Source organism: Protopterus annectens, chromosome 5.part0, assembly GCF_019279795.1.
Source record: "Protopterus annectens isolate FY-2018-M chromosome 5.part0, PAN1.0, whole genome shotgun sequence".
NCBI lineage: Eukaryota > Metazoa > Chordata > Ceratodontiformes > Protopteridae > Protopterus > Protopterus annectens.
This window is the reverse complement of record NC_056735.1, coordinates 291,332,071-291,344,539: the sequence shown is the minus strand read 5'-3', so window position 1 is coordinate 291,344,539 and position 12,469 is coordinate 291,332,071. Positions and strand designations below refer to the sequence as shown.

Below are 12,469 nucleotides of genomic sequence, written 5' to 3'. Positions count from 1 at the left end.
ACTGCCGTAGGGGCCCGGTTTTCCACTCCCTTCAGACCTTATCCCAAGGCTCGAAGGGGAGGGAAAATGTGGTTCCGTAAGTCTCAAAAGCCTTACTCATCGCAGCAGAGCGATTCCCCTTCTAGAGGCAGAGGAAGGGGAAATTTTTCAGGGAGACGCCGTCCCAGAGGCGGTGGAGGCCCCTGCAACACTGGAGACCACGAGTCCTTTCGTGGCTCCTCCTCCTTCCAGCATCTCTGAAGGAGTGCCCGACTGTGCAGCTCCGGAGCCAGTCGGGGGTCATTTTTCGAGGCACCTAAAGGCCTGGGAAAGTATCACTCAGGACCAATGGGTGCTCCGAATCATCGCCGGAGGTTACACCATTTCCTTCTCTCAACCCCCCCCACCATCCCAAAGAATCCCGGACCCGCCACCCAGTCAACGGGATCTGGCAGCCATCGAAATTTCAAAGCTGCTTCAAAAAGGAGTCATCCAACCTGTCCCCGCAGATCAGACCGGATCAGGGACTTACTCAAGATTCTTTTTGGTACCAAAAAAGACCGGGGACTTGAGGCCCATTTTGGATCTCAGCAGGTTAAACCGATCAGTGAAAAAGTCCAAATTCCGGATGGTCACCTTGCAAACCATTCTCCCGCTTTTGGAGAAGGGTGTTTGGATGTGCTCCATAGATCTCAAAGACGCCTATTATCACATTCTGATAGATCAGGCGTCAAGGAGACACTTGCGCTTCAGCCTAGAAGACAGTCATTTCCAGTTCTGTGCACTGCCCTTTGGTCTCACCACAGCCCCCAGGGTGTTCACCAAATGTTTGGCAGTGGTGACTGCTCACCTGAGAAGTCTAGGATTCCAGGTGTTTCCATACCTAGACGACTGGCTCCTAACTGCCACCTCAAGGCATCTACTCTCAAAAACTCTAGCAGCCAACATCTCCCTAGGCAAATCCTTAGGAATCACCTTCACTTGGACAAAATCTGTATTGCTGCCATCACAGCGTATTCTGTTTATTGGTGCAGAAATAGACTCAAGGCAGATGCGAGTCTATCTTCCTGCGGAAAGGATAGCAACATTGCAGTCTCAGTTTCGGGCGTTACTCCTCAGACGTCGCGCTCCAGCGAGAATGGTCCTGCAGCTGTTAGGTTCCATGTCAGCCACCATTCTTCTCGTCCCCTTGGCAAGGTTGCATATGAGGATACTCCAGTGGCTCCTCTCAGTCCAGTGGTCTTATCAAGACCTCCCCCTCAGTCACCACATATTGATCACAGAGACTTGTAAACAGGATCTTCGTTGGTGGCTTCTTTCCTCCAATCTGGATCAGGGACGACCCTTCGTTCCCCCATCCCCCTCGGCCACGTTGACTACGGATGCCTCCCAGACAGGGTGGGGGGGGACATTATCTGGACAGGTCGGTCCAAGGCACGTGGCACTCCGACGAGAATCTTCTCCACATCAGTATCCTGGAAATGAGGGCGGTGCTTTTAACGTTGCAAGCACTGCACGATCACCTCCCCCAGGGGACGATTGCCATTCAGTCCGACAACATGTCGGTAGTCTGGTACTTGAATAAGCAAGGAGGGACCAGGTTTTACCCCCTTTGCAGAGAGGCCATGAAGGTATGGGATTGGGCGATTGCTACCAAATGTTTTCTAGTGGCAACACACATTCCGGGGACATCCAATGTGATAGCCGACAGACTGAGCAGGACTATTCTCTCCCCTCACGAATGGTCCTTGAACGACAGAGTGGTAACACAGATTTTCTCGAGATGGGGAGCTCCATGTTGCGATCTTTTCGCAACTCCCCTCAACGCAAAATGCCAGCAGTTCTTCTCTCTCACTCCAGTTCCGGGGGAGACCCCCAAGGATGCTCTGGTCCAAGCTTGGCCCCCCGGTCTGCTATACGCCTTTCCACCAGTTCCCCTTCTCCCCAAGGTGATTCAGAAGGCGATTCGCTTGGAAAGCAAAATGATTCTAATCGCCCCATACTGGCCTCGTCAAGTCTGGTTCCCTTTTCTTCACAAGTATGCATTAGAGGGTCTCTGGTTCCTGGACCAAGTTCCGGACCTCTTGACGCATCAGTCAGGACAGCTCCATCAGTCCCTCCATTCATTGAAGCTAGCAGCTTGGCTACTCCTCTTCTGACCATAGTTAGGAGCCATTCTTTCGACCCTGAAGTCATGCATATTTTGTCTTCGGCCCACAAGACTTCTACTAAAAATATGTATAGCAGTAAATGGAAGAGGTTTGCTATTTGGGCCCAACTCCGAGGATTAGACCCTATGACAGCCTCTGTGTCAGAGGTTCTGAAGTTTTTAACATCCCTGTTCAACCAGGGTTGTTCGGTGTCTACCATCAAAGTTCAATTGGCAGCTATTTCTAATTTTCACGAGAACTTAGAACCACCTTTAATGAGCAACAAGTTGTGCAAAGCTTTTATTAAAGGAGCTTGGCTTCTACGGCCCCCTATATCTCATCCAGCACCACCATGGGACCTTAACGTAGTGTTAGGTGCATTAACCGCACCTCCCTTTGAGCTGGCAGCAACCTGTGACTTAAAATTTCTTTCGTGGAAAACTGCCCTTCTAGCTGCGATTACATCAGCCAGGCGAGTTTCAGAACTTCAAGCCTTATGTGTCAAACCACCATACCTGGTATTTCACAAGGATAGAGTATCTCTTAGACCAAACCCATCCTTTATACCAAAGGTTTGTTCTAACTTTTGTTTGCAACAATCACTGGAATTACCATTTTTTTTCCCTAAGTATACAAACAGAGCTGAGTATACCTTTCACAGCTTAGATGTGCACAGACAATTACGTTTCTATTTGGATAGGACACAACAAGCACGAAAATCAGATCAACTGTTCGTGTCCTTTTCGGACGGTAAATTGGGCAAAGCCCAAAGAAAGTCACTATTGCCAAGTGGATCAGAGACTGTATCACTCATATTTATCGCATTTCAAATAAGGAGCTTGCAGTTCCAGTGAAAGCTCATTCTACCAGGGCCATGGCCACTTCGGCAGCCTTTCATTCCAAGCTCTCTATTAATGACATCTGTGCAGCTGCTACGTGGTCTTCTCTACATACCTTTATTTCTCACTACAAATTGGATGTGGCATCTAGAGGTCGAGCTTCCTTCGGTTCTCCGGTTCTCCGGACCGTTTTCCAGTGAGCCACCCAGGAATTAGGTGCTAGGGACGCTGTCCCATCTGTAGAGAATGTAGGCGAGATAGGATCACATTACATCTTTTAGTTATGTACTTACCATAACTTTAGCTGTATGGGATCCATCTCACCTACATTCCTAATAACCCACCCTCCTTCCCCCTGCCTTGGAGGCCAGAAGAGACCGGACGGTCCGAATTCAACTGTTTCCTCTCTTGAAACACCGGGCAATGTTATAACAACAGTCTATGTGTGTGTGCATGTGTGCGGACAAACAAGATCTGGGGAAGCAGTAGTGGTGCATCCTGGGATGTGAGGTGACTCAGCCAATAAGAGACTTCGTTCTATTGTATAGCGTGCCGAGTCGGAGCTGAGGATCGGCTCCAAACCCATCTGTAGAGAATGTAGGCGAGATGGATCCCATACATCTAAAGTTATGGTAAGTACATAACTAAAAGTTATTTTATCAAAATGCCGACAGTGATATTGTTGATAATTCACAATTCAATATTATTGACATTATGCAGGTTACCTTGACTTCCAGTGCAAGACCCCATGCATATTATGTGTACAAACTCCGAGATTGCACTACAGTGAGGAAAAGGGTAAATTTCCTAATCCCCACTGTAGATTAACCTCATATGAGCAAATGCACACTAGCATTCGCTAAGCTAGATTAGAACATTTTCAGATTGGTGGAAACTGGGAACCATGTATTCGACCATCCCAGTTTCATGTAACTGCCGTTCAGCATTTTGATAGTAAACCCTATATTTCTCCTTTAGCAATTATCAACAAGTGTCTAAGGAATGTTTCTTGTGTACCTTCACATCTTTGTATTACTTTGAGTATTTTGTTTGTTTTGTGGCACTACTTGCCATCAATTTTTTTTTTTTTTTTTTTTTTAAAGTTTAAGCTGTTCTTTCATCAATAATAAGTATGACTCTTTGCTTGCTAGACCATCTCTGTGAGGGATTATTGCTTAAAAAACTGCAAAGAATGTACACTGTCACAGGCGCTACATGCACATTTACATCAATACACAATTGTGTGAGCCTGTATTAATTTGTGCAGGGGAAGAGGGATGCCCGTACATGTGGGATACAGCCACGTTATGATTTTCTACTATTGTAACTCACCATCAAATATCTGTTATGGAAAGTATAGTTACAACTGTGCCTTTTTTTTGTGTGTGTGTGTGTTTGTACAGTGCTTTAGATGTGTGAGGAGGGCACATCATTTTGGGGTAGCCCTGTTCAACCTTTTGGAGTCCTGTTTAATGCATGCGTTGGATGAAGTCACTTGGGAGGAAATGATGGTTTATAAAGAAAGGTTGAAATTTTTTTTCAGTTACACCCTCATCATGTCTGGAAAAAAAGTAATGCTTATAGCTATTGTTTTACTTAATATCAGGGCAGTTATTCTTGTGTATATGCAGTGGTGTCAGCTGTGAATGCTGTTATTTCCATTGAGCATTTCATTCAGTTTAAAAGGCTAACTGTCAGTCTTCCCTTTTAGCCTTTCAGACAGAAGGGAAGCTGTACCTTATTCTGGATTTCCTCAGGGGAGGAGATTTATTCACAAGGTTATCCAAAGAGGTAAGGACCATTGTATGATTTTTTTAAAAAAACTTAAGCAAATTATTTAATTCTATCATGTATTAGCATCTAAATTAAGTTATGAAAGATGGTTAAAATTAGGAAGTTGTCACATATATTCAAATTATTTATGCTTAAGGTAAACAGACATACTTTTTCTAATCAAATTGTGAACTTTCTGTCTTTAGAGATGTTCTTTTTCTTGCTGTGTGTGGGGGGGGGGGGCACTTGAATTTGTTTTTGTTTACAGTCTGACTGCTACCTTTAACAGTCTAGGTTTAAAATACCTTTTGAATTTCACCCACAGTTTTACAGTCTACCCCACATGTACAGAATTTTAGACTGCTGAAGTAGGCATAAATTTCACCATTGTTTTAATTGTTTTGGCCTCTTGATCAGTAATATATGAAAATAGTGAATTGGCATAATTTTTCTGATTATTTTCACCTTATCTTGACATTACTGTATGTACATTCCATTAGGTCTGTGGCATCAAAGCCCCATGTACTCCATGACTTTACCCATTCACTATGAAAAGTTTGCCCACAGTTTAATTTTAGCTTTTCTGAATGGTAGACAAGCAGTGATGTGCACTAGTTTCCCCTCCCTCCGTAGGAGCAGAGTAGTCAAAAATAACTTTGAGGTGTTATAAAGGGGGCTTTTGTGTGGCATGGACCATTATGAAGTCTGAATTGGTAGTATGTCAAGGACTGCTTAACCAGCATGTCCTTTTGGCATGGAACCTGGCAGGGAGTTTTTTGTGACAGTACGCGCCAATACTGGTACCTCTACTGTGATAACTGGTTGTGGCATTGACTACATATCAAGGAAGATTAATGGTCTTTTAATTTAGAAAAACAAATATGCAGGACAAAAGCACCTCAAACACCGAGCAATCTTCAGCTGTTCAGCTCTTTAATAAAAACTGATAAACAAACCACAGTACCACACTAATGTAAAGCGCTTTTCATCTGGTTCAATGACCAAACTTCTTCAGACAAATACCAGCAGGTACAAACTGACTTTTATACAAAAATACACTTCCCTCCACCCCCTAATTACTCAATTATTCAGTAAAATAACAATTAACCATGCAAATGAATCTCAATTTTCAAGAAACTAAACTAGTATACATTCATTTAACCCTTAGTTAACTAAGGTTATATAATGTTAAGTCAACTACAGTTATAAAAACCATGTGAGAATCATGTCCAAACCATAAATAAATAATGATAATGTAAAAGTCATGTACAAGGCATGAAAAATAAATAAATAATACAGGGCAACTTATCATAGCAGAAATACACATAAAAGTGACAAAAATTATCTATTTAGACTTTTTCAGTTTTAATAAACGTTGTATGGAGCAACTGTCATTTATACCTGGGAAATGGCAGGCATCTAAACAAATCTGCCACATCAATTCTCTTTTTTCTAATAAAGATCTCAACATAAAGCTATGTGTGGGGTTAGTTTTGATGTGAGCAGCTAATGCATTTTCAACCTTGTCTTTCCTAATATAGTACAAGTGCTCATCCACCCTCTCCCGCAGTCTACAATCAGTGGGACATAGGTTGCACTGAGCAAGATACACTACATATGTTGCGTTGCAATTATACTTGCCTGACAAGGTCTTATAACCCCTGTCCCTGATGTTAAATGAATATTCCATACTCATATTCTTACAAAAATTGCAAGATTCACATTTACTCATCCCAGGATTCTTAATAACTTTGTGTTGTTTCATTTCTATGAAATTTGTCAAGTTCATACCGCTCTTGAACGTAAAAGAGGGGTATAAACCCAACCCAACTCTAATCATGTATTTAGTGAAACTGAAATGTGTATATTGAATAGGGGGCTTAAATTTGTACCTACGGTGATTACGCGTCTTCACGAAATGCATAGTGATGTTTTTGCTTTTGCTAGAAAATTACATTTAAAATATTTTTTCAGAAATGATGATTTTCCTGTTTCTGAAGTGAACGAAGAGAGTGTAAACAGTTCATTGGATAGTTTTTATTCATGTATGTCTGATACTGACAATAATGCTTATTATAGTTTTGATACTTCTAAAGTCCCTTCACAAAGCACTTTTATGCCTAACGTTTTAAATGGGGAGGTATGTCAGTTTGTCAGTTTAGTAAACTATTTTACAGAGTTAGCCTATAAGGAATTTATGAGTAATAGGTCTAATATAGATTACAATATGTCATATCAAGAATGGAAAGTTTTATTAACTTTAAGTAGGATGGATGACATTGTGTTTAAACCATCAGATAAGGGTAATAAATTGGTAGTTATGCATTTTTCTGATTATTTAAGCATGTGTATGAAACATTTGAGTGATATTAATACATATAAAGTTGTTAATTCAGAAGTATATTATACATCTATCGATGAATATATGGATTTAATGAATAAAGGAGTGAGACTAGGTTACTTTTGCCAGTTAGATGTTAACAAAAAGTTTCAGGTGGAAGGTTGTAAAATGGCCTTGTTTTATTGCCTACCTAAAATTCATAAGAATTTGTATAGTCCTCCAGGTAGGCCTATAGTTTCAGGGTCTGCTTATTTTTTGCATAACCTTCGACACAATACCCCACTCAGGTATCATCGAAAAACTCATCAGCTTGAATGTAAACCCATACATCACAAGATGGGTTGCAAACTGGCTAAGTGACAGAACCCACAGGGTCAGAGTTGCTGGAGCCATGTCAGACTCAAAGCCTGTCACAAGTGGTGTCCCACAGGGCTCAGTCCTGGGTCCACTCTTGTTCGGCATCTACTTTTCTGAAGTACAAGCAAACACAGGAGGGTTATGGCTGACAAAGTTTGCAGATGACTGCAAACTGGGCGCCATAGTCGAAAACACATCTGACACAGATATCCTTCAGAAGGGCCTCACAGAAACGGATAACTGGTGCCAGAGCCATGGCCTAAAGTTAAATGCCAAGAAATGCATAGTCATACCCTTCGGGAAAAACAAGGTTACCCCTAGCTACCATATAGGTGGCAATCCACCGAGCACAGAAGAAGTCATCAGGGATCTGGGGACCCAGGTTGACAGTAGCCTTCGCTTGACACTCATGTTGCTAAAGTAGTTAGGAAAACCTTCTACATTGCCCACCTGATCATGAAGGGATTCACATCTAGATCAAGGGAGGTCATCGTCCCCTGTACTCATCACTCATTAGACCTATGATTGAGTACAATGCCCCATTCGGAATGTATCTGACCCGACACCTGCAGCAGCTGGAAAGGCCCCAAAAGTTCCTCACCAAAAGGATAAAGGGTCTCAAAAATATGTCTTATGCTGCCCGACTGAAAGAACTCCAGCTCTGTTCAGTCTCATACCGCTTGCTCAGAGGTGACCTGTGCTTGACATATAAGGCCATGTCAAACCCTGATTTGATGAATATGCTTCACCTCAAAAAATCTAGATCCCTCAGAACTACAAGGGCGGGAGACTTAAACCTTGACACGGTTATTAATAGAACGTGCTGGAGGGACAGATTCATCACCCAGAGACTCCCTATGCTGTGGAACAAAATCCCGGTACATGTGAGGCAGAGCACCTCGCTGGCCTTGTTCAAGAGGAATCTTGACCAATGGATGGGGGATCGCAGATATACCCCAGGGATTACTTCAGTTTCACTGCTTGACAGAGGCACAGCAAAATAATAGGCATAGTTTTATTCAAACTAAAGGGGTGGCGAAAGCCAAATAACTATGGGCTAGGCTTATAAATGCCCTTGGGCAGATAGCCTAGTATGAACCTATGAACCTAGGTGTTTTCCTACATTATTTTCTGTCTCCTTATGTTATGAAACTTCCCTCATACATAAGTGATGTTTTTGACTTTTTGGATAAAGTTAAATGCATCAACTTAAATCAAAACATGTTATGGGTTAGCATAGATGTTAAGAGCTTATATACGAATATTAAACATCAGTTTGGAGTGGAAGCCATTAGATTTTTTTTAGGAGATTCTCCCGTTACAGAATATGTAATTGAATTAGTTCATTTTTGTTTAACTCATAATTTTTTTGAATTTAATAATGTTCTATATCACCAATTGCAGGGTACAGCCATGGGGGCTTCATTTGCCCCCATGTATGCTAATTTATTTATGGGATTATTTGAGTTAGAAGTTATTTACAAGCATAAATTTTTTCAGACACATGTTGTGAAATATTTCAGGTACGTGGATGATTTGATATTTTTGGTTGATAGCAATAAGGAAGAAATTATGAAATTCTTTAATGACATTAATATTAACAAATATTCGTTAAAATTTGATGGACTGAATATTGGACATGTTATTCCATTCTTAGATGTGGTATTAGATATATCTGATGGTAAGAATATTGTCACTTCTCCTAATAAAAAATTTGAAGGAATATGCCAATATTTACATGGCACCAGTGGGCATCCTCCTCATATAATCAATGCTTTGCCCTATGGTGAAATGTTACGCATTCATAGATTATGTAATAGACCTGAAATTTTCCATAAAGAAATGAGATCTTTGGTTAATTCTTTCCTTGCTCGAGGATATAGTAAAGATACTTTGAACAAAGGCTTTATAAGATTGTTTACAGGGGTTAAACCTATAGTTGAAAAAACAATTTCTAATAGAAATGTTAATATTGTTGGGTGGGATTTAATAAGACAAAGTAATCTTAGGGAAAATAAGGATAGCATCTATTTTGTAACTACATTTGGGTGTTTCACTAAACATTTTCTTGATATAGTAAGCCGCTTTTTATGTTCCCTAAGGAATGTGAAACAATGGTTAAATTTGAATATAAAGTTGTCTTACCTTAAAGGTAAAAATATTAGAAATTTTTTGGTGAAAGCTAGGTTTGTTATGCCCTCTTTAAAATTATATAGAGAACCTGCTAGATTTGGAACTTTCCCTTGTGGGAAGTGCAAAGCCTGTAAGCACATTGTTACTAATTTTGAATTTATTAATAATGTCAAATTTAATAGTCATGGTGTTTTTAATTGCAACTCTGTTGGTGTTGTATATATTTTACAATGTCCCTGCAACAAATTTTATATTGGAGAGACAAAAAGGGCATTTAAAACAAGACTTTTAGAACATGTTAGGGATATTAGGAACGCTAAGATGGATAGTCCTATAGCATTACATTTTGCAGAATTTCACAATAAATGTAGTGAAGGCTTGAAAGGGACAGTATTAGAACAAATTTGTGTTCCTATGTTCTATAATGTTAGCAAGAAAACTCTTTTATTGCAAAAAGAAGCTGTGTATATTTTAAAATTTAAAACTATGTCTCCTATTGGGCTAAATGAAGAGCTCAATTGGAAGGCATTATCTTATTAAGATGTGATTTAAATTGATTAATTGGTTAATTATTCTAGAATTTTTGTATATAATGTCTTGTTACTGAATGTACTTTATTCTCCTTGAAGGCTTTGGCCGAGACGTCAGAGAGTTTATTCAGTTCTTATTAAATCTTTTTGGTGGATATTGTGTTCGTTGTTTGCTTTTTGGTTGCTTCCTGTTGTTCCTGATATAAACCCAACAGAGTCTGAAGTTGCTACTTAACAAGTCCCAGTTCTTTTTTATAATTGAGATAATATGACCACTCTCAGGGCTATATGTTAGAATAAATGACACTGGTGACCTGTTAACCTTTTGGGTACTGTTTGTCTCATTAACTGGTGAAAGAACACTTTGTAATAATGGTGTATAAAATCCAGTAGATCTTTAAACATCACTTCATCTATCATTTCGTTAATAAAATCCCCCGGGTAGCCTCTAGCAAGGAACATTTCAGCTATCTTATTACATTCACCTGAAAATTCACTGTCAATAGTTACCATCCTTGCTACATGTACTAACTGCCCTTTTATTACAGATTTCTTCTGGTAGAAAGGGTGTAAACTACTGAAGTGTAAATACGTATTTATAAATGTGTCTTTCCTATGAATCCTGGCTGCTAGTCTCTTCTGTGTTGAAACTTTAAACACTTCATTGTCTAAATAGGCTATTGCTTCTGTATTAAGTGTGTGTAAACCTTAAAAATGTGGTAGTTTGGTTTAGGTATTCTACAAATCTTTCCGCTTCATCCAACCTCCCCTTATACAAAATAAGGATATCATCTAAGAAACGTGTGTAAAAGAAAATTTTCTCTGTTAAATGGCTTTGTGAGAGAATGAACTCTCTTTCCCAAAGAGCCATCACTGAGTTGGCAAAGCTGGCCCCACATGGGGACCCCATTGCCACCCCAATTTTCTGCATATATAGTTCATCATCAAACATAAAATAATTGTTTGATATAACGATGCATAGTAAGATGTTAACTAACCTAATCTCACTTTCAAGGATGCCTTCATGTTCAAAAACCATAGAACACAGTCAATACCTTCTTTTTGGGAAAACAGACGTATACAAATCCCCAACGTTTATAGGTAAAAAGTTGAACAAATCCTCAAGTACAAGTGAATTTAATTTACTTAAACAAGACCACGAGTCTTTGCAAATCTGTTCTTCACCTACCAGGTATTTCTTCAGGATGTTTATTACTTTTGCTAAAAAGGGTAAGTTATACTATGGCGGGCATCAACCAAGGGGCTCATAGGTGGGTCAGTTAGGGATTTGTGTATTTTCGGTAAACCAAATAACACTGGTGTCTTTGGGGCTGGCATAGTTAGGTAATTCATCATAGATAAATCTATAAGTTGTTCTTTTATTCTCCTGTAAGCTGTGTTGAATTAGTTTAAACTAACTTTAATATACGTATCAGTATTCAATAATGCACTCATCTTTTGAATGTACCAATCTTGCCCCATTACTACTAGTCCACCTCCTTTATCGGGTTTGAATATCCTTATAGGTAAATGGCAAAAATTCAATAAAGGCTGTCCAGTCTTCCCTGTCCACATTCTTAACTTGGTTCCGTTTCTCTGAATGAAGTTTCCTAAAGTCAATTTCACAGACTTTCTCAAATGTAGATATCAGTGGATGACTGATAGGGTTAAAGGTACTAGAAATGTGATAATCAGATGCACCCATTTGATCCCCTTTAAACAACCCTTGCAAGTTAAGTTTCATAATGAATTGTTTCAAATCCAAAATTGTATGTACAATGTCCATAGATTTAGTAGGCACAAAGGAAAGACCCTTTGCTAATAATTCCACCACACTAGGTTCGATCTGGTAAGATGTGAAATTGTAAATAGTAAAATCACTTCCCCTGTTTTTAATTATAGTCAAAGGGGGGGTCAACTGTTCACAAACTTCCAGACCTAAATCTGTTGCCAAGTGTATATCTAGCACAGTATTTTCAACCTGAGTCGACTTAGTTAATGACTCATCCAAAAAAGTAGACCCTGTTTCAGTGATAACATGTCTCGAAGAGGCACTAGGGTTTACATTCAGATCATCACCAATATCAGATCTAAAAAGGTGTGGAGTTTGAAATAAGGGCACATCTATCATCAGTTCTAATCCATTAAATACCATCATATTTGCTGGAAAAGCCTTCCTAGATTCATATATCCCTGACTTCTCCCAGTTATTTACTGTTGAAAAAACAGAAGACTCCACATTACGCTTCTCTGTTGTGTAAGTGTTATAGCTACTTATCATTTCTCCTTGAAAATTTCCCTTCACTCCCATTTGTGCTGTTTTCTCATCCACAAACCCCTTAGAATACTGTCCGGTATTAAACAACC

The 12,469-nt window shown here is 39.7% G+C and overlaps 1 protein-coding gene across 1 annotated transcript in view; it reads left to right on the top strand.

Moving 5' to 3' along the window:
* The window catches only part of RPS6KA3 (ribosomal protein S6 kinase A3), a 1,945,113-nt gene that overhangs the window by 462,712 nt on the left and 1,469,932 nt on the right, over positions 1 to 12,469 (top strand). Inside the window, exon 6 of the mRNA XM_044072275.1 lies at positions 4,680 to 4,759. Coding sequence (XP_043928210.1) covers positions 4,680 to 4,759 — 80 coding nt within the window. The remainder of the gene's footprint in view (positions 1 to 4,679; positions 4,760 to 12,469) is intronic.